Raw genomic sequence first — 20,925 nt, 5'->3', positions numbered from 1 at the left:
AATCAATGTACAGGAAACACTGCTTGTTGATAACTTCAATATTTTTAGCCTCAACCACATGCAACTTCCTGACTATAATCTATACTATGTATACTGTGTGTGTGTGTGTGTGTGTATGTATGTATATATATATATATATATATTTTTTTTTTAAAGTGATTATCATATTACAAATAAACTTTTAGCAATACACTAGCTATAGTTGTGGGTCAAAATTAGAATTGCTCCCTCAAGCACCACAGCTGCATAACATTTAGGAAGAAACACAGCTTTATGTGTATAAGAAGACTCTAGGCATTTTATGGCTGTTCCAAAATAAACACGGGCGGCAGCTACGGTTATTCCAGTAGCAACACCACTGAACTACTTCCTGCTAGAGGGAAGTAGAGTGAACAAAATCTCTTATCTCTTGATTTTATCAAACCAGTGGCACTGACCAACACAGACCATAATCTCCAAAGATCTAGTAGGAGCTATGCAGCTGGCTACAGCCACAACTGTCATTCCTCTGTAAGGACTATGGTTAAAAAGCCATACAATAATGGCTTCATTTTTCCAACTCCAACAATATGTGGTCACAGAGACTGTCAAAGGTGTGCATTTGCTGTCCAGAAGGAGATGTACTCATCTAGGCAAAGAGTAGCTGTCGGAAATGGAAGGAGGCAGGAGTGCACTTAACCAAGAAGAGTGTGTGCTGGTAAAGAGCTCTGGAGCTCCCAGATGACTGGCTGAGTCATTGATCAGGTTTGGGGTAACCTGATCTACTGCCTCTGAGAGGCACAGTGCTGTTAATGGGGATAGCCTCTAGTATCTGCAAGCACGGAAACAAGTTAACCCTGGACATGGCTGACAGTTTTTCCACCTCTGCTCTAAACTGGTATACTTGTTTCATTTGCTGCAGTGCCTGAAATATTGCATGTGTAGCACAACAGTTCTTTGCAGGAAAAGTGATGCTGCAACACACATCTGCAGTAACGTTGGCAGTCCTACGATGTTATGATGGATAATAGGACCAGTGTGGGCACTAACCACTAAAGATAATAACAGTACAGGGGATCCACATCAGTAAAATGTTCCCAACAGAGGACATCCAATTTGGTACATTTTACACCGCTATTTTATTAGAGAATGTTTGTGGGTCCTTAGGGACTCACTTATCTGATTAAGAACACACTGCATACACTTTGTATTTTGCCCATAGGAGAGCATGTGTCTCCCTGCTGGCCCATCATATGATACTAAGACCTCTCTAGGCTAGACCATGTGACTAACTCCTGCCTGGCCTGGTAGTCATACACCCCAGCTGGGATGGTTCACCTCCCTTTAGATCAGTTTACAAGGCTACCGAACCATTTGTTGCCAAGCACACATTTTAATCCTCTGACTTGCTATGATCTGTGTTTAGGCTAAATGAGGAAGTGAGGCAAAATGTAGGATGTTCCCTTTTCTTTTTTGAAATGGGAGGGAACTAAGCAACAAACAAACAGTAGAATATATTTAATGAGGCAATTGTGAAACCATAATGTAACGTTAAAAATTGCAAACCTTCTCTAAAGCAAAAGCCTGTACAGTTTAAGTCTAATCTACTTTGTTTTCACCTTTTTTGGACCACTCAAATCTGCAAATATGACCTCTCCATATTCCTCTGCAGAGATATGATCCTCAGGAGCCAGAACTGTGTCCCACTTTACATTGGCCTAGTTAGGAACCCAAATGTCTTTGAGAGACAGGCAGCGGGTTGCATTTTAAACTTGAAGTAGCAAAGAGTTTAGGAACAGAGTGTGAGTTGGGCATCTTCCTGTAAAAGCAACTCGGCTAAAGATGACTGCAGCTTGCACGGTCTTACAAAACAAACACGTAGAATGATGACATCATGCCTCAAACAAGGCTGGCAAAAAAAGCTAAATATGGACTTTGCTTTTAAAAACAAGAAACAAATTACAAAACCAAATTTAATTTGTAGTCACCACAGTTATAAGTAATGGGTTGTCATCTGCCTTAATTATATTCCTTCCAAAAGCTGGAAGATGAATGTAAAGGCTGAAGGCTGAATATGGGACACAGTGGTGGAGGAGTTTCTTAAGTTATTTCTGACTGTTGCTGTTGGACTGGACTGCTGAAAGCAGATAAGGGGAGCACTGGGAGCACTGGGAGTCAAGACCAACTGACCAATCACTTTGGTCTTAGATGAAACAATCTCTCATACATCATCTCATCTAATACAAGGAGAAGACAATTGTCTTTCATTTCACAAGGAAGATTCAAGATTTTAGATTCAATAGCTCAATGGGAAAACTACCTTTTTATACACAGCTACAACTGAATGGAATAAACTTCCAGTATGTCTGAAACTCACTGAAACAGAGAGAAATGTTAAGCAGGCCATAAAGAAATGGCTAGCAAATAGTCTCTCCGTGTTGTCCTTTCATGTTATTTCTTTTAGGTGAGTGAATAGATATAGAACCGCTGTTCAACAAAAAAAAGACAGATGTTCAGACAAAACCAATGATTATTCTGTACAAACGCACCACTACTATGGAACAGTTACAGAGGAAATACCGTCTTGCATGTACATATTCATTGCACCAATATGTAACTTGGCTGACTCAGCTTGCCACAACCACGAATCGCTTCAGATCACACAGGGAAATCCCAGCTAACCAGTCCTGACCATTCTCTGACATCAAATGCGGGTTGCCCTGGTACAGTGCAGGACAGGCCATGTGAACTACACATCAATTATGCAGGCTATGTGTAGAATATGGAGCAGATGGGCGTGAAATGCTTCCTCCCATCACAAGGATGTGTATAAGTACATCCTGTCACTGCCATTTGTACAGACATGCTGTAAAAAAAATCAGTGATCAGAGGGGGAAACAACAGTCATGCAAAGACTTCTTGTGGTGGCTCTTTATTACGCTAGGCACAGTGCATTTAGGTGTGACTGACTGTACTGCTACAATCAATAACTTATTCTATCCACAGAGAATACCATTACAAAGACTCAAGCCATGCAACACACACAACAAAGCATAACCAAACAAGGTAACAGCTAAGTTGATGTATTTCTTTACCATCAAACCATGGGCATTTATCACATTTTAATGCTAACCTAGCAGACCACCTAAGGAAATATGAGTCATCATCATCATCAACTTTACTGCCAGACTCAAGGTCCATTCATGAGTGATTTAATAAGCACAGTTTATGCTCCTGAGTGTATTTAAAAAAAAAACAACTATATAAGATGCTAGGTTGAATGTCACTGTGTGTCATCACATCCTCTCATATGGTCTTTCCTGCCTGGCTCATTTGTTAGCTTTTAAAAGACTAACAAATGAATATAAACATACTGTAAGCATAATGTAAGCCTAAAAACAGCAACATCCGGTTAGCCATGGTTGTAAAACCTGCGATAAAATCTACTCCTGCATAGAGTACTTCACTGGTTGCAAGGTTTAGTCCAGGCCACATTTCCTTTTTTCATAATTTTACTTTCAGTGGTTGACAAAAATGTGAGAAGCCTGGTAGAAATATCAGCAGCAAATGTTCTCAGTCACGTTGTTTCTACCTTATTATATGAAATGACTTCAGTTTTTCCTATTTCAAACTTTCCTATTTCAATCACATCTTCAATCTCTAACAAACTCCATTGTCCCTATAAAGCTGTAAAAAAATGACTGAAGAAAAAACAACCCATCCCAATATCACCAAAAAGCTTAAGATAGTGAGAATTGAGAACAAAGGTGATGACAGATTAGTGTCAGAGAAAATGCTCAAGAAAAAAAAACAGTGGTGCAGTTCACTCACGTGTTGGGTATTGTACGCTGTCCTAGAGCCTGCCCTCTGCCTGAGTGCCCTGAAGCACAACAGACCAGAATATTCGTCTTTGCTGAGCTCTACGAAGAGACGGAAGGCAAAAAAATGAAGGGTCAGGAGCAACGGCTGTCTGCCTCAATACAGCAGTCAGGATGAGGAAGTACTGCAGGCTGCCAACCGCTGTGCTGTATGTGCCGTTTCACTCTCTCTCATACAGAGAGGAAGAGAGGGACAGAGTCTCAGCCATAGGCATGTTTTTCTCCTCTCACAGTTTTTCCAAACTTTTTCTTACTCGTGAATAACACACAGCAAGAAAAGGAGAATGGACCGGGACTGGAGGAACAGATCTCCAACATATGGCTTTGAGACTTTGATACTGGGCCATGCACTGTCTGAATAAGGGTAACATTTTTATTAGATCACACAGCCCAAACCGCTGTTGTTAGACATGCAGGTGTCTGCACTTTGTTCTCAGGACAGTGGTTTGCAATTTAATTTAACCTAGGACCACGTGTGTCTGTGGTTTGTGGGCGGGACACAACTGTTCCATTGTATTCTTAAATTAAAAACCACAGCCGTGAAAAGCAAGTACTTGTGCCGCTTCAGTGAAATGTTTGTGCACTTATCCGATAATGTCTGTCTAGTTAAATTAAACTGAAAAGTTTGATTTATGACATTGTTATGAGCTCTTTATTTCCAAAGTGATCTGTAGGGTGTTTGGGCATAAACAACAGCCACCAACACTGACGAAGCCAGTCTTTGTCTGAGAAACACGTCCTAATGTGAGGGTGGATCATTTGTGGAGGGGGTCTGCATTTTATGCTCTACCATACTGGTCTAATTTGGATCCCACAACGTATGGCATGCCAAGGCCACAGAGCATGTGGGTAGAAAGTGTACTGCACTCTGGTCCGGGATGAAACAAGCTTCAGTTTGTGGCAAGTGGTAAACTGAGGAACTTGGCCTGACCACACCCATACACCACCACAAAAACAGCTTTTTAAATGGACGCTGAAAAGGGTTGAGAAATAGTTCAGAATGCTTTTCCAGGCACCGCATGCTGTCCCACCCTGCTGCAGATAGGCCGACAGATTTCGTGTGTGATTAGACGTATGCTGCATGCTTTCGACTACGCTGAGTCTGCAATGTCGCCACTGGCGGACACTATTGTATATTGCAACCTTTCTAAATGCTGTCAAAACAGTGCACTGCTCCTGTGATTTTTCACTGCCATCACTGCCAACTGGATTGATGGTTCCAGTTTGTATGGCAGAAAATACTTGTTTCTAATGTTTAGATGGTCTCTGTAGAAATGATCTATCATAAATCTCTAAACATAGTTCTAGGAAACAGTCTAACTGTTTTGATTTGGGGTTTTTTCCTATAATGACAAAGGAAATCATTCTGTTGAGACAGGCCTATAGTAAACAAATGTGACTTTGTTTTCTGTTCCAGTCTACCTGTGGTGCTGGACAAACATTCCTGAGAGCATATTTTTAATATCAAGTGTTGTGAGCTTGCTGAAGAGGTGAAAATTTCAGCGCGCAAGTTCTGCAATAGCTGTCGAGACATTTCATTTAAAAGCATGCTAGATGACTTTTCCACCACCATGAGGTTGGTGCTCGATGAAAAGTCAGGGGATCAGTTGACCAGACAAACTTCTGGGAGTCACCAGTGCAGCGAAAAGTACATCTCTTTTCCATTGGTAAGTGGCCATACAGTAGTTGAACAAAAACACAGTGCAAGGTGTCCCAATATAGAACATGGACTGGGAGGAAAAGCGAAGAACCACTAGAGACCAGTAATGACCAGCATACTGACCGTTTCTCAGCCATAAAAACAGACAACTTAGGTATGAGGACATTTCTAAGAATTTCCAACTGGAATAAGTCTCATACTGCCAACATCCTTTGCAAAAATTAAAACTGAACACTTGCTGAAAGGGTGAATAAGGAAACAACAGACCCCTTCTTCACCATTAATAAATAATGATGGAACATAAAGCCATGTGGCTGGATGCTAACTAGGTGAGGTGGCAGCCGGAACGCTGAAGCTCCTAAGCGCCGCCTGCTTCTTATTCTCTTCCTTTTTCCTTCACAGGAAAAAGCACTGAGTCAGTCTCTCCACATAGACACAACACGGTTCGGAAAGGATGTGAAAACACACGTAAAATGTGCAACGATGCAATCATAGTGAGTGTGTGGCTTAAAATACTGCTTTTTCCATGATCATTGAAAGTAGAGGCCACTCTTATTATACAGTCCCCACCAAATTAAGATTCAATTGTAAACTGTTGGATTACAAATTTAATGTCAAGCTACATTTTTGTTACCTTTCATGTAATACTAACTGAGGAACATTAAGTCAGCTGTAAACATCTTTGAAGATATAGCAGTTCATTGATGTTTTGGCTCTAGTCTATACTATTTGTTCTTGATGTGGTGTGTAGCACTGGATTTTAAAGCTTCATCCATTAACACTTCGGTGAACTAAAGCCCTCTGGTTGTAAATACCGATTTTTTTGTGAAACTCAAAATAAGAAAAGATTTAATAAAGGGGTTTTTGTTTACAGTCACAGTAGGCACTTTCATTTGAAAAATAAATCTCTAAGAGGATAAAGTTGTGCACTGAGCATGATAACTTTGATGAGAGATTTTCACAATAACCTATTTTACATTTTAAAACATATACAAAATGAAGATGAACTGGCTAAGGTACAAGCCAAACAAGATTTCATTCAACAGTTCTGTTTTTCCTGTTATTACTGTATCTGAGGGTGAATTTTTCTTGCCCACTTGAAGCTCTGCATGAAGACAATTTAAAGATGGATTAATATGAGAGAGCAGAATTTATTTTAATCTATGATAAATTTACATAATGAACTACATCTGGCTACCAACCATAGTGTGTCGAAATACCGCCAATAAACGTCTTACAGCCACAAGCAGCTATTATCTTTGCTTCTGTTTCTGTTGGTGTTATTTTGATATGTTGCTACTGCTGCTACAGATATCACTTTCCCATAACAGCAGCTGCACATCTGATCAACATCTGCACAAGAGATAATGTGAGTCCAGACCAGATTACTGTTGCTACATAAACATATAGTGTACTGTATGATCAACACTTTACTTAATATCGGTCTTATTTGACACAGTATGTGTAATGCATGCATGCATTAAATGTATTAATTGTGTCTGACTACGTCGACAGCTCTGAAGCATCTGTACAGCACCTGGGTCTAAGAAAGAGGTATGTGCAAAGTCATTATCTCAGCTAAAATGAAACAAGAAGTGTGTGGGATTAGTCTGTAGCCCATGCTGTGAGACGGTCTCTGCTCTCCCTATGGTTTTCCCCTTTAGTCTGAAGGGATCTGAAACTAGTACGCAACAGTACACAAACCTCCTTCCCAAAAGCGGTATCGGCGAAGTTGCACCCTAATTTGGCACACAAAACAATGCAGCAAATGTGTGACATTTTCTGCAGTCAGTAGCAATTTGTGAGAGATGAATGTGAGCAAAGCCAAAATGCCAAACACACTAGAATGCCTACAGTTGTACAAATATTAACAGACTTTAAATGGTTCAAATTGCACTTGGAATGGAGAACCCTAAACCTACAGCTAGGAAGCAATATTTCATAAGTGGTTTGTATGCCTGTATGTATTGTGTTTCAGGCTATTGACTATTGTGCCAGCTGCCTTTGTGTGGAGACTTTGATGTGAATCATTGCTAGAATGAGTTAAGCAAGAACCAGTATGTTCTAGTATGACAATATATTTTCTTAACCAAAACACAGAAAAACTACGTCGCAGTTTTTGAATATGAAATAGCCCAAAAAAGAGAGCTGCTGCTTAAATCAGCATCTTTTAGTTCAAGAAGAGATGAGAAGAACACAGAGTTAGTGAGGAAAGTGCTGAGTTGAGTATTTCCTTTGATCTGGATATAGACATTGGCTGGCTTTTGGGCCTATACAGCAGGGGTTCTTAAACTTTCAAAATAATAAGTGCTTACTATGAGATCCTGGCTTATTAAATGTGACAGTTCATATCCGAAAAGAGATTAAGACATATGATAAAATATTCACACTTCAAAACTTTGTCATGATATTTTGATCAGTATTTAGTATTTAGTAGTTATGCAATTTCGTTCACATTGTGTTCATACATTTAACTTTTAAAACAAACAAACTTCTACACAAATAAACAGCTTAAGTCTAAAGTTTCTAAAACACATATTTTTTCTGTTCCATAACAATAAAATGACTCACGTGCATAATAATTATGGCTATTAGCCAATATTTGTAATTAGTGTTTATACAGTAGTATAGTATAATTTAAAATAATTAATTAGCCAAACTCCAACAAAGTAGTTGTAAAATTATAGTGCGTAATAAGTCTTCTAGGGCTGCAACTGATTATTTTCATTATCGATTAATCTGCCAATTATGTTATCGATTAATCGTTTTGTCTATAAAATGTCAGAATATAAAGAAAAATGTCCTTTATAGTTTCATACATCCTAAGGTGATGTCTTTAAATGTCTTTCTTCGTCTCATGTATGGCAAAAAAGTACAAAACCTTCACATTTAGTTTTTGAACTTTTGCTGTTGATGATATTGCTGAATCCTGTGAAATTAATTATCTCAACAGACATAAACAAAATGAATTCCTTCATAAAAACTGGATAAGCATGCACGTTCTGATCTATTTGGCCCAATCTAAACACGGAATTACTGAACTTTGCCATCCCGCAGCAGTTACAGCAAACCACTACTCCCCAAAAAAACTGCTCTATCCTGGATTCACAAGGCATAAAGTAGTAGGAGCTGATATAGATACAGCCCTTATGCATATTTCATCTGCTTCATTCTCTGTTTCATCTTTCTCAGAGCCGGGCTCCCTCGAGGGCCAAACTTCCTGCTCTGATGGTGTCAAAGTTCTTGTCTGATAAACAGTCAGAGCCACATTGCAAAAAACTTTAGCTGCTTTCCTGTCTGCCTGGCTGGCTACATGTACAGCAAGTGGGCGGATTCCATAGAAACACTAGCATAGAATCCATGAGAACTGCTAGGGAATAAAAAGACAACCATTTAACAGAGCTCAGTGATTTTCCACAATGGAAAATCTTGTGCTACTGAGTAGAATTACTGTCCAAACTAAAAGAAGCGAGCGCCTCTCTTTTGAGTTTGCAACAGGACATAGACATGTGGCTTTCGAGCTATTTGATGTGCACTGTGGGTGTGTTTGATGTAACCTGTATGATGAGAGACCACAAAGACATCAAATACGTCAAACCTTCAGCTACCAAGCAAACATTTTAAAGACACGCCCAACACATGTGTACACGTCACACGTAAACTCGCTTGTCCTGTTCACCTGGATGGGATAACTCAATAATATCAAATCATCAGCCTTATCCGTGTCTTGCTTATCACCCTTCTTCAAGACACTGTTCTTGCTCTTAGGCTAAAGTGGAAGCAAAAGAAGCCTGACATTCATATTAAGAAAAGCCATATTTCTGCTTTACCTCAGACGTGGCCCAGATGACCCATTTACTGAAACACTAGCATTCCTTGGAGCCAGTGAGCTAGACTGTGATGCTTGTCAAGTATGCAGTCTGTTTCCTGGACGTTCTTGAACTAAAAAAAGAGCAAGAGGAAAAAGATGCTTGGCGATGCCTTCCTTCACAGCTAATCTAGGCTAAACACCTCTCATACAGAAAACATTGCTGTGCCAGTGTGGTGTGTTTCTGTACTGGCCTTTTGATAGATGACGCTTTAAAATAAAAAACAAACTGAGTGGAGATAGCTTGGCAATGCTGTGGAGGCTGAGAGCCATCTGTGCCTTTGCAAGGAAAAAGCATTGAGTTAAAATATCACACACTAACAGCATAATGGGAGGCATCCCATTCTATCAGAAATAGGGGCGCTTTTATTTATTCAACTGACTGAATGCCACAGCAGTGCTTATTCCTGCTCCAATCGGTCCATCTCCTCTTATCTCCTCAATTAAAGCCTCCTCCACTGCAGTAAAGGACGTGCCACTCCAACTGTACGTGGACCAGACCTCGCCTCTGATAACAACTCGTTCTTCTCGAATCACAGAGTGCTTTTCCCTGAAGATACTAAGCATCCTGATAAAGTTCCCTTGGCCTTTGGAATTAAAATAGCCCCACATCATCACATGCTCTTCACCATACCTAGAGACTGGCATGGGGTACTTTCCATAAAATCATCTCTCAATGCAAATCAAACCAGCTATTAGGCTAACTGAAATAAAACTATGCCAATCTCTAGGTATGGTATGTGATGATGTGGGGCTATTTTCATTCCAAAGGCCAAGGGAACTTTATCAGGATGTATAGTATCCTGGATCCATGAAATAACTGGCCTTTAAAACTAAAAATCTGCCTGCCTCAATGGGAATTTAACATAGGGGTGTACTCACTTTTGTTGCCAGCGGTTTAGACATTAATGGCTGTGTGTTGAGTTATTTTGAGGGGACAGCACAATTACACTGTTATACAAGCTGTACACTTAATACTTTACATTGTAGCAAAGTGTAATTTAGTTAAGTTAGTAATTTTAGTGGTTAGCTCAGTTGGTAGAGCACGCACCCATATATAGAGGTTTACTCCTCGACGCAGCGGGCCTGGGTTCGACTCCGACCTGCGGCCCTTTGCTGCATGTCATTCCCCCTCTCTCTCCCCTTTCATGTCTTCAGCTGGCCTGTCAAAAAAATGCCCAAAAAATAATCTTCAAAAAAAAATAAAAATACAATAGGTACATTCAAGGAGAAAACGTGCATCTTAAGCAACTCATTGCATTTGCCCCTTAATTCCTAATGGCTTTACCTGATAATGTATGCCAGGTAAATTGCTGCTAAGTTGATCCCCTTATGAACCAGGACACACTATGTGCACTTGTTGACCGGCACAGGCTTCCAAAACTGCTCTGCTTTGACAAAGCCAGCAGGAAATTCACTATCTACTCGTGAGTCTGCTTAGAGATAAAGAAATTTTACCTCAGACTTCTGCAAATAAAGATTGCTTGTCATACCTAATAATGAAATATCACAAAGCCAGTTTATAAATGAGGCCATTTCCATTGTGAAGAGACCGGCAGAACATTTTGGAGACAAAATTCAAAACACAGAATTGGAACATAACATTGATTGACAGCTCATTAGAAGCCAACACTTACACTACACAGCAACAGCTGGACTTGATGAACTTAGCCCACAGGTTCAAATTGGAACAGCTCGGCAGCCTGCATGATCCTCATTGAAGTGTTTTAATAAAGATGGGCATCTCACCTATGGGTCCTTGTGGCCAAAGTTTTATGCAATCTAAGTCTGGATCAACGACAGTACATTTCCAGGATAACTGCTTCATATCTGGAGTTGCCGATAGTTCTGCCGGATGTCCCTCGCCTTCCGCTTTTGTGTGTTGCCGTTGTCTTAACTCCGTTCCCTTTGGGAAGCCACAACAAATTTTGACCTAGCAAGCTACACGCTGAAAATGCCAAGTTTTGAAGAAAATTTGGATCGTGCAACAAGGCAGGCCTGCTTGGTTCTTTCGGGGAATAATTGTAAAGAATATGTTTACAGCATTTACTCTCTAACTGAGACGTTTTGAGACCAACTGGGCATGGATTTGCTATGGACAAAATACACATAGCGATACACTTGTAAGAGCAAATTACGTTTAACCATGTATCTAGCTAATTCAAATAGCGTCTTTTTGTGGGGTGCAAATGCTCCACCAAAATAAGTTCTTTCCCGAGAACATTTTGCAGAGCCACCGGCTGAATCTCACTTCCCTTAAATTATATCCACGGTTCCTCCACTTGCTTCCCTTCCTCACGTCTTAGTCCGTCCCACCGAGGAAGCATGGGAGAGACGCGAGAAAATCATGCGAGGAAAGATGAAACGAGGAAATGTGTGGTAGAGGGATGAGACGTCCTTTCCCCTGAAACATCACAATGAATTCGTCAGCTGTATAGGCAGGGTTAGCAACGGCTTCCGGGAAGGCTGCTCTCGTGTATTCTCGCTCATAGCTCCTTGGAGATCCCTCACAAAGATAGTGGGCCTGGTTTACATCTGATTCTTTGAATAAATATGCTTGATCCTCGCTCCTCGGGGCAGGAATAAGAGCTTTGAGACAGCCTTCACGAAGGAGGGACAGAACAACTTCTGGTTCAACCGAGGAGCTATCGAATAAGAGAATTGAGATTCAGCCACTGTCTCTGCATCCAGAGCTTAGTGCTGCCCAAGACGATTGTGATTGGTTTAAAGAAATGAAAGACGTTTTTTTTCTCCTATCCCAGAATGTACAGTACGTGTGGAGGAGCCAGACCTTACTCCACAGCGCTGCGGAGAGACGTAGGTCTGGCAATGCAAGACTAATTTTTTCAGTCAAATTAAGGATTTATATAAGTCTAAGTCTTGATTTCATCTTAAATGCCTGATCACTATTTGTTTGACTAAATAAATTAAAAAGGTATGTCCACATATGAGGACATGCAAATTGCAGACTGTATCTCTCAAAGCTTTTAGACTAGTCATAAGCACATTTCTTGTTGGTTATATTGGGGTACTGGTGGTTTGAAAAGTGTGTATTTTCCCCATTCCTGTGTCTATGGTTCGAGCCAACAAGTCATTATTATAGTGGTATCTCCTTGAGTAACTAAGAAGTGAATTCAACATCTGAGCATCTGAAGGAAGCAGTGAGCATCTGACGTACAGGGTAGAGGACTACATCACTGCAGTATCTGCTTTTTACCTTTCTCACTCTTCTAACAGCTGGACAAGGTCACTGTAAGTGTTCTTACCCCACCCCCACCCTGACTCATTTCATATGTCAGTTACAGCATGTGGATAAAAGACTCCAATGCTGCTGCTAATTTTCTACTCACATTCCCTTTGCGTGTAGTTAAAAAAGTGAATCCAGGACACCAGCACTGGTAGGAGATATTCCTGAGTGTGTTGGACAGCAATGAGGAGACCTTTTATCCTTTAGATTCGTCATACATTCATATATACATTTACTTCTTCCCGTTGAGCAGAATGGTCAATGAGAGATCACCAGGGATCATTTTCGGTCTAACAAAACAAGTTATATACCACCGCTGGCTGTACAACTGGACATGGGTGATCCCCACACAACCTCTGGCTATAAATAGCAAGCCAATGATAGGAACTGCATGGATAATGAGTTGAACAGAGGATGAGAGCAGCTATAGAAAAAACGAGGGAGATCCACTGCTTCAGGCTCTGCAAGGACATGCTAAGTATGAGTCCAGGCAAGAGAGGCTAATGACAAACACAAAGTCATGAAATCAATAACAAATTCAAACAGACAGATTGCAAATTTAGCAATCCTATTAGTTATTGTCAGATGTGTTTCCTAGCTTCCATTACTTGCTACTACAATAGACATCATTCATAGACACAGAAAAGACAGGAGCCTCTTCACACAACACCTATCAGTAAGTGTCAAAAATAGATGTATCCACTTTACATAGTGCTATAGTTTGACTTCTGACCATTACACTGATACAGGACCAGCCTCCCTTGGTGTTTTTTGTGTCCAGCACAGCCTGTCCTGAAGCCAAAGACAGATTTCCAACTATTTCCCCTTCTTGGATGGCTAACCATGAGAAAAACAAGGGTATAATTACCTACAAACAACATTCACATTGACTGCCTCATAAATGACTGGTGCACTGCTCATATTTGAACTATCCTGTCTCCTGGCATAATCAAAAGGAACAGAAGGAAGTGAAAGCTGTCATTTGTTGCCCATTTGGTTTCTCTCAAAGGACCCATGCATGCACCACTGCAAGGCTGGCCTCTTCTATAAACACAAGGCTACAATGTAAGCTCTGCAATTGGGATATTCTACAACTTTACTTTACCCTTTTGTCCTTATTGTAATGTCCAATTATGCTGCAGGGCAAGCTATGAAAATAGAAAAGGTTTATGATTCAAGCATCACTAGACAGTGAGCTGTACACTTTGGTAGCCTAATGTAGGTTACGGGTAAATGTTACGTGGCAAGAGTAGAATTACTAGAATTACTATTATTATTATATTACTACTATTATTTTGTATAATGAAGCATTAAGAACATATTAAACAGAACATAAACAACATTTTCACAAATAACTACATTAAACACAACAAGGCTTGTTGTTGATTAGATCAATGCTTCACATGGCATTGATCTAATCAGGAACAAATGGCTGGCTGATCATGTGAAGAAAAACTGCTTGGAGCGCACTGAAGTGGCTCCAAAGGCGACTTGCCATTGGCAATAAATAGGAAATGTACATAAAAAAACACAGTAAAACCTAAGCAGTACAGCTGGAAAAATGTATTGTACATTTTAATTTAATGAATTTTAATTAGTTTAATTTTTCCGATCCCCGATCCAGCTTTTGTCAATATCGGGACCGATATCCTAATCGTAATATCGGATCGGTGCACCCCTAATACAAATGAATGTTACCAACATTTTAGTAGATCGCGCCACCTCTGTCATCTCGTCTGCTTTCTGCGTCGGAGGCAGAGGCTCAGGCTCAGGCAGCGTCTCCACACACACACACACACACACACACACACACACACACACACACACACAGAGCGAATAGCGACAGGTCGAGAGAAGACGTGAACTCACTGCCTTATAGGCCCTATAGTGTTTTGTGACATCTACAGCCAGTTAGGAAGAATACGTCCCAGTGGACTTGGTTTCAAAGCAGCAATCTTCAGCTCTGGTGTGGGAACATTTTGGCTTTAAGCCGAATGAGAGAGGAGAGCCAATTAACGTGGACGAGCCGGTATGTCGACTTTGTTTAAAAACAGTGGCAGTGAAAAGAGGCAACACAACTAACCTAAAATCTCACCTAAAACATAACCATCCCACCCAGTTTTTCAACCTGGGAACAACAATTATGTTTTATTTATTTAGAATATATTTTTTTTACATTCCGATTTCCAATGTCTAAATATTCTTAAGAATTAAACCTTCTTTGATCTTTGAAAGAGTGTGCTTGCATTATTACGCTATAATAATGTCACATTGTCATTATGTAATCAGCGGCATAAAATGGTCTTAAAATGGCAATAATATCGTTTATCACAATAAATATTGGGACAATATATAGCACAACAAAAAGGAATTATTGTGACAGCCCTAACGATAACCCCTATGAAGAAACAGGTTCTAAACAGCGCCTAGCTACTGTACATAAAGATCTAAGACGAAAACTTTCATTGATTCAAATGCTTGTAAGATATTATATATATATAGTATAAGGAGTTCAGGGCCACACTGACCACTGGGGGCCACACGGTATGTTCTCTGTATTTCCGGGGAGAATTTGAGGCTTTTAGCAACCTGAGGGGAATTTACATTTGACTACTTTTAGGCCAACAAAATAATGAAACAATGAATGAATAAATAAATAAATAAATAAATAAAACAATGAATGAATAAATAAATAAATCAAAGCCACAGCATTTCTCCTTTTAGATATGTATTCCTAGCTGTGTGGATAAGACTTTGAAGCAGCATTTCATCTTGGAAAATACGGTTTAAAGAAAATATAAGGGGAAAAAAATGGCCAAACGCAAGAATAATAGTAAAAAAATCAGACTTTCATTTTAGTTTCTGGATTTTCTAAGGGTGATTGTGTGTAAGCTGCAGTATCTTCGCTGACCTCTCAGATAGATGGCGATGTCCCTCCACACAGGTTGAACATTCATAGAGTTGTTAGGTAAAAGACCTAAAGACCATACTAACAAAAATCCCTTGGCAACGAAACATTATCATTAGGCTATATTAAGACTTTTACTAAGTTATAATTGTGGTGGAATAAGAGGTGATCCAATAAAAGGGATCTTTATGAAGCAAATGGGGAGTATTGAGTATTGAGTATCGAGCAAGAATCCTGTTGAACTCACGACTTCGCACGGTACAACGTTAGCAAGTTAATTGAAAAATGCAGGCTTATCTCAAGCCACGTAAAATGAAAATAATTGTCCTGTATCCGCCAGTGATACTTCGACTTATTTGCTTAACATCACAGTCATAACAGTGACACAGCATGAAAACAACCTCTCCTTTGGCTAATTTTATGATAGACGTTGTCGTATAAGGAAAGACACGTCTGCCTCAGAATGACTAGTCATTAAATTAAAGGAACAGAGACGTTTACAGTGACTGTTAATGTTGCTAAAAAGCAAGCGGTCATCAAAGTCAGTTGAGCGACTCTCTCCCTCTTCCACAGCTCCGTTAATGTCCACTGACAACAGCGTTGACGGTAAAGTTTACACATTTCTACTCAACAGATTGGTGAAAAGGTGAAAAATGCTAGACTGTCAGAAATAAATGAGTATTATCCACTAGCTTTATCTCACCTGTTTAGTATTGCGGCAGTGCTGCTGTTGTTTGATCAGGATGCTGCTGCCGCCGCCTCGCCTCGCACACGCGAGTCATGAAGCGTCACCACCAACCGGCCTGTGCTGTACCCGGTAGGTGGAGCGCGTGAAGCGAGTTTGGCGCAGTGCTCGGGAAGATTTCTGGGACATGTAGTCTTTCTTTTGATTAACTCATTCCATTTACTTAACGTACATAGGATGGATACCGGATACGCACATCTCTGACACAGTTGCAACAGAAAATTATAGGCTACATTTAGGCTGAACAAATGATGATTTATTTATATGATTAATTGGGGATAAGATGTATTTCTAATATAAGATTTAAAATCCATTACACCAAGCCCTAGGTGGAAACAAGCAAGGTGTATAACGCACATGTATAACAGCCCGTTATCATAAGGTTTCAACAAAACAAGCAGCTGCTGTTGAAGTCACACTGGCAGGTTGACTTTGTGTCGAATGTGCTGACACGAATTTAAAAAACGAATGAGAGAATAAAACATAACGCATTACAATATATATGTTTTCATCTGCTGCTGTTCATTAAAATGTGTATATCTGTATATGGTATTTATTATTTTCGTTTTCAGACATCAACAGACATTACAAATGTAACGAATCTGCACCCGCACGTCTTTGACTACATTTACCTACAGCACTGTGTCATTGACAAACATGGCTGCCTCCACGGGTGATGCAAACTCTGCTGCCTCCGACTTACAAGGTCCAGCTTCGGCTGATTCGAGTATGGACAGCCTACCGATTCAATACAGTATGATTCTGGACCATCTTATAGGGGACAAGCGGCCCGTAAAGGAGCTGAGCCCCGGCGTTATGGGGGGGCTGCCGGTGCCTTTTAAAAGCGACGAGCAGAAGATGATCGAGAGGGGAATGGAGAGCTGCGCCTTCAAGTCGGTGCTGGCCTGTGTGGGAGGTAACACTAACATTATAAATACGTGTGTGTGTGTGTGTGTGTGTGTGTGTGTGTGTGTGTGTGTGTGTGTGTGTGTGTGTGTGTGTGTGTGTGTGTGTGTGTGTGTGTGTGTGTGTGTGTGTGTGTGTGTGCGCGCGCGCGCGCGCGGTTAACTGGTGTCAGAGCTCCAAGCTCGAGGACACTGGGACTTGGATTTTTGTATAATGTGTTTCCATAATGTAAAGCTGAAGTGAAAATGATACATAATCAGTCATCTTAAGGGCAGTAATATTTCTCAGATCAGTGGAGAATAGCTCAACAGTATGCAATGTTTATTCCTCAAGTCTGTAAATATTGTTGTGATTTATTGTGCAGACACTCATGTTGGTGTTTTTGTTCTCCACAGGGTTTGTCCTTGGAGGAGCTTTTGGTGTTTTCACTGCTGGCATCGATACCAATGTTGGCTTCGACCCCAAAGACCCTCTGAAAACTCCAACAGCACGAGAAGTCCTCAAAGACATGGGCCAGAGGGGGATGTCGTATGCCAAGAACTTTGCCATTGTGGGCGCCATGTTCTCCTGCACAGAGTGCATCATAGAATCAGTATGTGACTCACACCACTTCTCTTCATTATCCTTTCATTATGTGGGGCTAGTGGTGTTGGGGTGACACATACTGATGTTGGATATAACCACACAGCTTCATAAACTCAGATAAATCAAGACTTTGCAATCTGGTGAACACGTGAATATGATTTTACACGCCACTCGACTGTGTGCTAAGATTTAGAGGATTAAATCAAATGATATCACATTGAATTCTTTTTAAATTGCTCTACAAGAATACTAAACTGAGCAGAATGTCTGGCAGGAGCTCAAAACAAATGAATAAATGAGTTAAGATGGGGAATAGACAAAATAATGTAAACGCTTAGTGTGCAAGAATTTAAACTCAATCTTAATAACTTAGGTATCTTATTTACAATTACAAACAACAACTGCAACAAGGCTGCGTCACATTAGTCTCGATGGGAGCTTTCAAAGTTACATGATTTTACTAACCCAGCACCCAATTACATAATTTGTGGTCAAATTATAGGGGCGTCAGTAAAAAAACGCAGCAGAATTATTTCATGCGTCAATGGAAACAACCCATGGCAAACACATCAACAGAGGAACTGTAGTTTCAGGTTGAAACAAGGTTGATAAATGATAAATGATCCACCTTTGATAATGTTTGTAACTGTGATTACTCAGTCATCTTTTAGGAATCGTACATATGATTTTTGTGTCCAGATTGACTTGAGAGCATTATTCTTTATTTGCTTTATGTTGTAAAAATGCACAGGAATAATGTAACAAGGCTTCATGTATTCTTTGGCTTCTCTGATGGCACTCTGACAGAAATTATAAAGAACAGAAAAAGAGTATTTAAGGAAATGCTAATCACCATATTGTTTTTGTAGAGATATTTTGGGAACCACATGGTGGTAGTTCTGCTTTTTTAACCTCCTAAAAATAGTCTGATAGCGCCCTCTGGTGCTAAATTGCTGTTTAAGATTTTCCAAGTGATGTGCTAAAAAAACACCACTGATCCAAATGATTACAGTTCAGATATAACATTATGCTAACTGGTAACACACACACACACACACACACACTCACTCACTCACTCACTCACTCCCCCCACTCCCCCCACTCCCCTCTCCATTTTAAGTGCACAACAAATGTAAGTTATTTCTTGTGTCTGTTTTTCATTTGTAGCACAGAGGTAAATCTGACTGGAAGAACGCAGTGTACAGCGGTTGTGTTACTGGAGGAGCCATTGGACTTCGTGGTATGTAACCTGTTATATTTATATATATTTACTTTGATGTTTTAAGTTAAAGGTAGTATATTTCTTGTGTCCTTAAATGTATTGTTTTTTTGTTTTGTAGCTGGTCTGAAGGCTGGGGTGCTGGGATGTGGAGGCTTTGCTGCATTCTCAGCTGCCATTGAATATTATTTACGGTGAACCACTAAAGACTGGTTCTATGGACTTAATCGATGCACATGTGGACGAGCCCTGTGAGAAATCCAACCTGCACATGGAGGACTGCTGCAAAAGCAGAACAGATGTATTTGGTGCAAGTGACATGTTCCTGTTTGTGTACAGTGGGCTGAAAAAGACCTGTATGTATTTTCCAGCACTCATTACTTTTGCCATCTGGACATTTTGAGCAAAGCAAAACAACTTCACGTGGACATTCTCCAAAAACTGTGCAGAGTGGATCTGCTTCTGTGTTGAATATATAATGACGAGAAGAAAATGTTGAACACAATTCACCTTCACTCAGAGTCATGACCACATTCCAAATCAGACTCAGATGAACGCTGTTTTTGGCTCTACTCAACTAATCCACATCATAATTATTTATATTAAACATGTTTTTTTGTTAACTTGTTGAGAAGATTTTTTCTTGAAGTTTACAAGTGTCCATGACCATTAAATCTTGCCTTTTAATTATAGTCTTGTTCCTCGTTTGGATTTATGTAATCTATGTAAATATGTTTATTTTAAAATGTATACACAATTTACAGACAGTTTCCCCCCATAACTGCTAACGGCTGCATGTACTGCTGTACATCAGGAGGACCAACAGAGCCTTTACAGAGCTATATATATATATATATAGAGTATGTGTGTGTGCGTGTGTGTGTGTGGAGCAGGTGTTTTCCATACATTATGAGTACAACCCAGAAAAAATCACATTTTGTTCTAAATTGCTTCTAGTTGAAGCAAGTAGTTACAGTATAGATAACATGTCGCTTTTTGACTATCATTAAACAAATTCAGTTCAGAGTATTACTTATTTCTGTTATAGGTTATAGTTTGCATAGACTGAAGAAACAACACAAACCTGCTCATTGATATCACAATACTGAAACAGGGAGCCTTCATGCTATATTTTTGATTGGAACATTTAATATAAAACGTACACACACAAACGCACTTTCTGTCCACACACGTGTCAGTGTTTTACTATCAAAATGTTTATCTTAAAGGAAACATATGCTCATTTTCAGGTTCAGGCTTATATTTTGTGTTTCTATTAGAGCATGTATACTTGCTTTAACACGTGCACCATATCAGTGCATAATATAATCAATGAATAATATAATAATCAATGAATAGTATAAATGAGACCATCAACATAAACATACAGGAGAAACATGTAGCTCCTATATGTACTGTTTCATACGATGATACTACACTGTAAGTTAAGAGGACTTACACAGTAAATGTCTGGAAATTACATTATAAGTTGTGGGCTGTATTATAAAGTGTTAGTAAAGATGTATTGTTAAAGATTGGGATGTGTTAAAAAAAGATAGAAATTTTGGTATGGTGACCATTTTTATCAGGTTGACACATCTCGCGACAGATAGGGGAAGCACCCCCCCCCTTGACCTACTACTGCTACCATTATTACTAGATGCTTCCTTATAACTGTATGTTGTCATTAACACCACCATGATGGGTAAAATGCACAAAGAATATGTGTGCACAACTCATTTGCATGCCAATTCTCACCCACCCACCCCCTTTGCACAGCCCTGCTTGTAGCACACAAACATATAGTTTGTTTCGCCAATGAAAAATTATTTGCAATAACCTTATTTTAGAGTAGGCCATATTAGGAATTTTACTGCACTATGAATCAAAGTAGGCTATAGGCTTATCCGGTCACTATAAATTCAATGTG

General features: G+C 39.8%; 2 protein-coding genes across 5 annotated transcripts in view; one reads left to right on the top strand and one right to left on the bottom strand.

Annotated features, from left to right (window-relative positions):
• specc1 (sperm antigen with calponin homology and coiled-coil domains 1) overlaps positions 1-16,375 on the bottom strand; it is an 88,190-nt gene extending 71,815 nt beyond the window's left edge. The window contains exons 1-3 of one of the 4 annotated variants that reach the window (XM_031310825.2): positions 16,244-16,351; positions 15,161-15,221; positions 3,811-3,887 (exon numbers count right to left, since the gene is read on the bottom strand). The gene's annotated coding sequence lies outside the window, so the exon portion shown is untranslated. Of the gene's footprint in view, positions 1-3,810; positions 3,888-15,160; positions 15,222-16,243 lie in introns of all 4 variants that reach the window. The other 3 variants (XM_031310827.2, XM_031310829.2, XM_031310828.2) reach the window with 3 other exon arrangements.
• A 541-nt stretch (positions 16,376-16,916) lies between these two features.
• On the top strand, positions 16,917-19,687 carry timm22 (translocase of inner mitochondrial membrane 22 homolog (yeast)). The gene is made up of 4 exons (XM_031310831.2): positions 16,917-17,201; positions 17,587-17,783; positions 18,944-19,016; positions 19,117-19,687. The coding sequence occupies exons 1-4, from the start codon at positions 16,943-16,945 to the stop codon at positions 19,191-19,193; spliced, it is 606 nt and encodes a 201-aa protein (XP_031166691.1). The 5' UTR covers positions 16,917-16,942; the 3' UTR covers positions 19,194-19,687.
• The last annotated feature ends 1,238 nt before the right edge of the window (positions 19,688-20,925 follow it).

The sequence above is a fragment of the Sander lucioperca genome, chromosome 13, assembly GCF_008315115.2.
Source record: "Sander lucioperca isolate FBNREF2018 chromosome 13, SLUC_FBN_1.2, whole genome shotgun sequence".
NCBI classification, from domain to species: Eukaryota; Metazoa; Chordata; class Actinopteri; order Perciformes; family Percidae; genus Sander; species Sander lucioperca.
The sequence above is the reverse complement of the archived record's forward strand: the minus strand, read 5'-3'. Positions and strand labels throughout refer to the sequence as shown.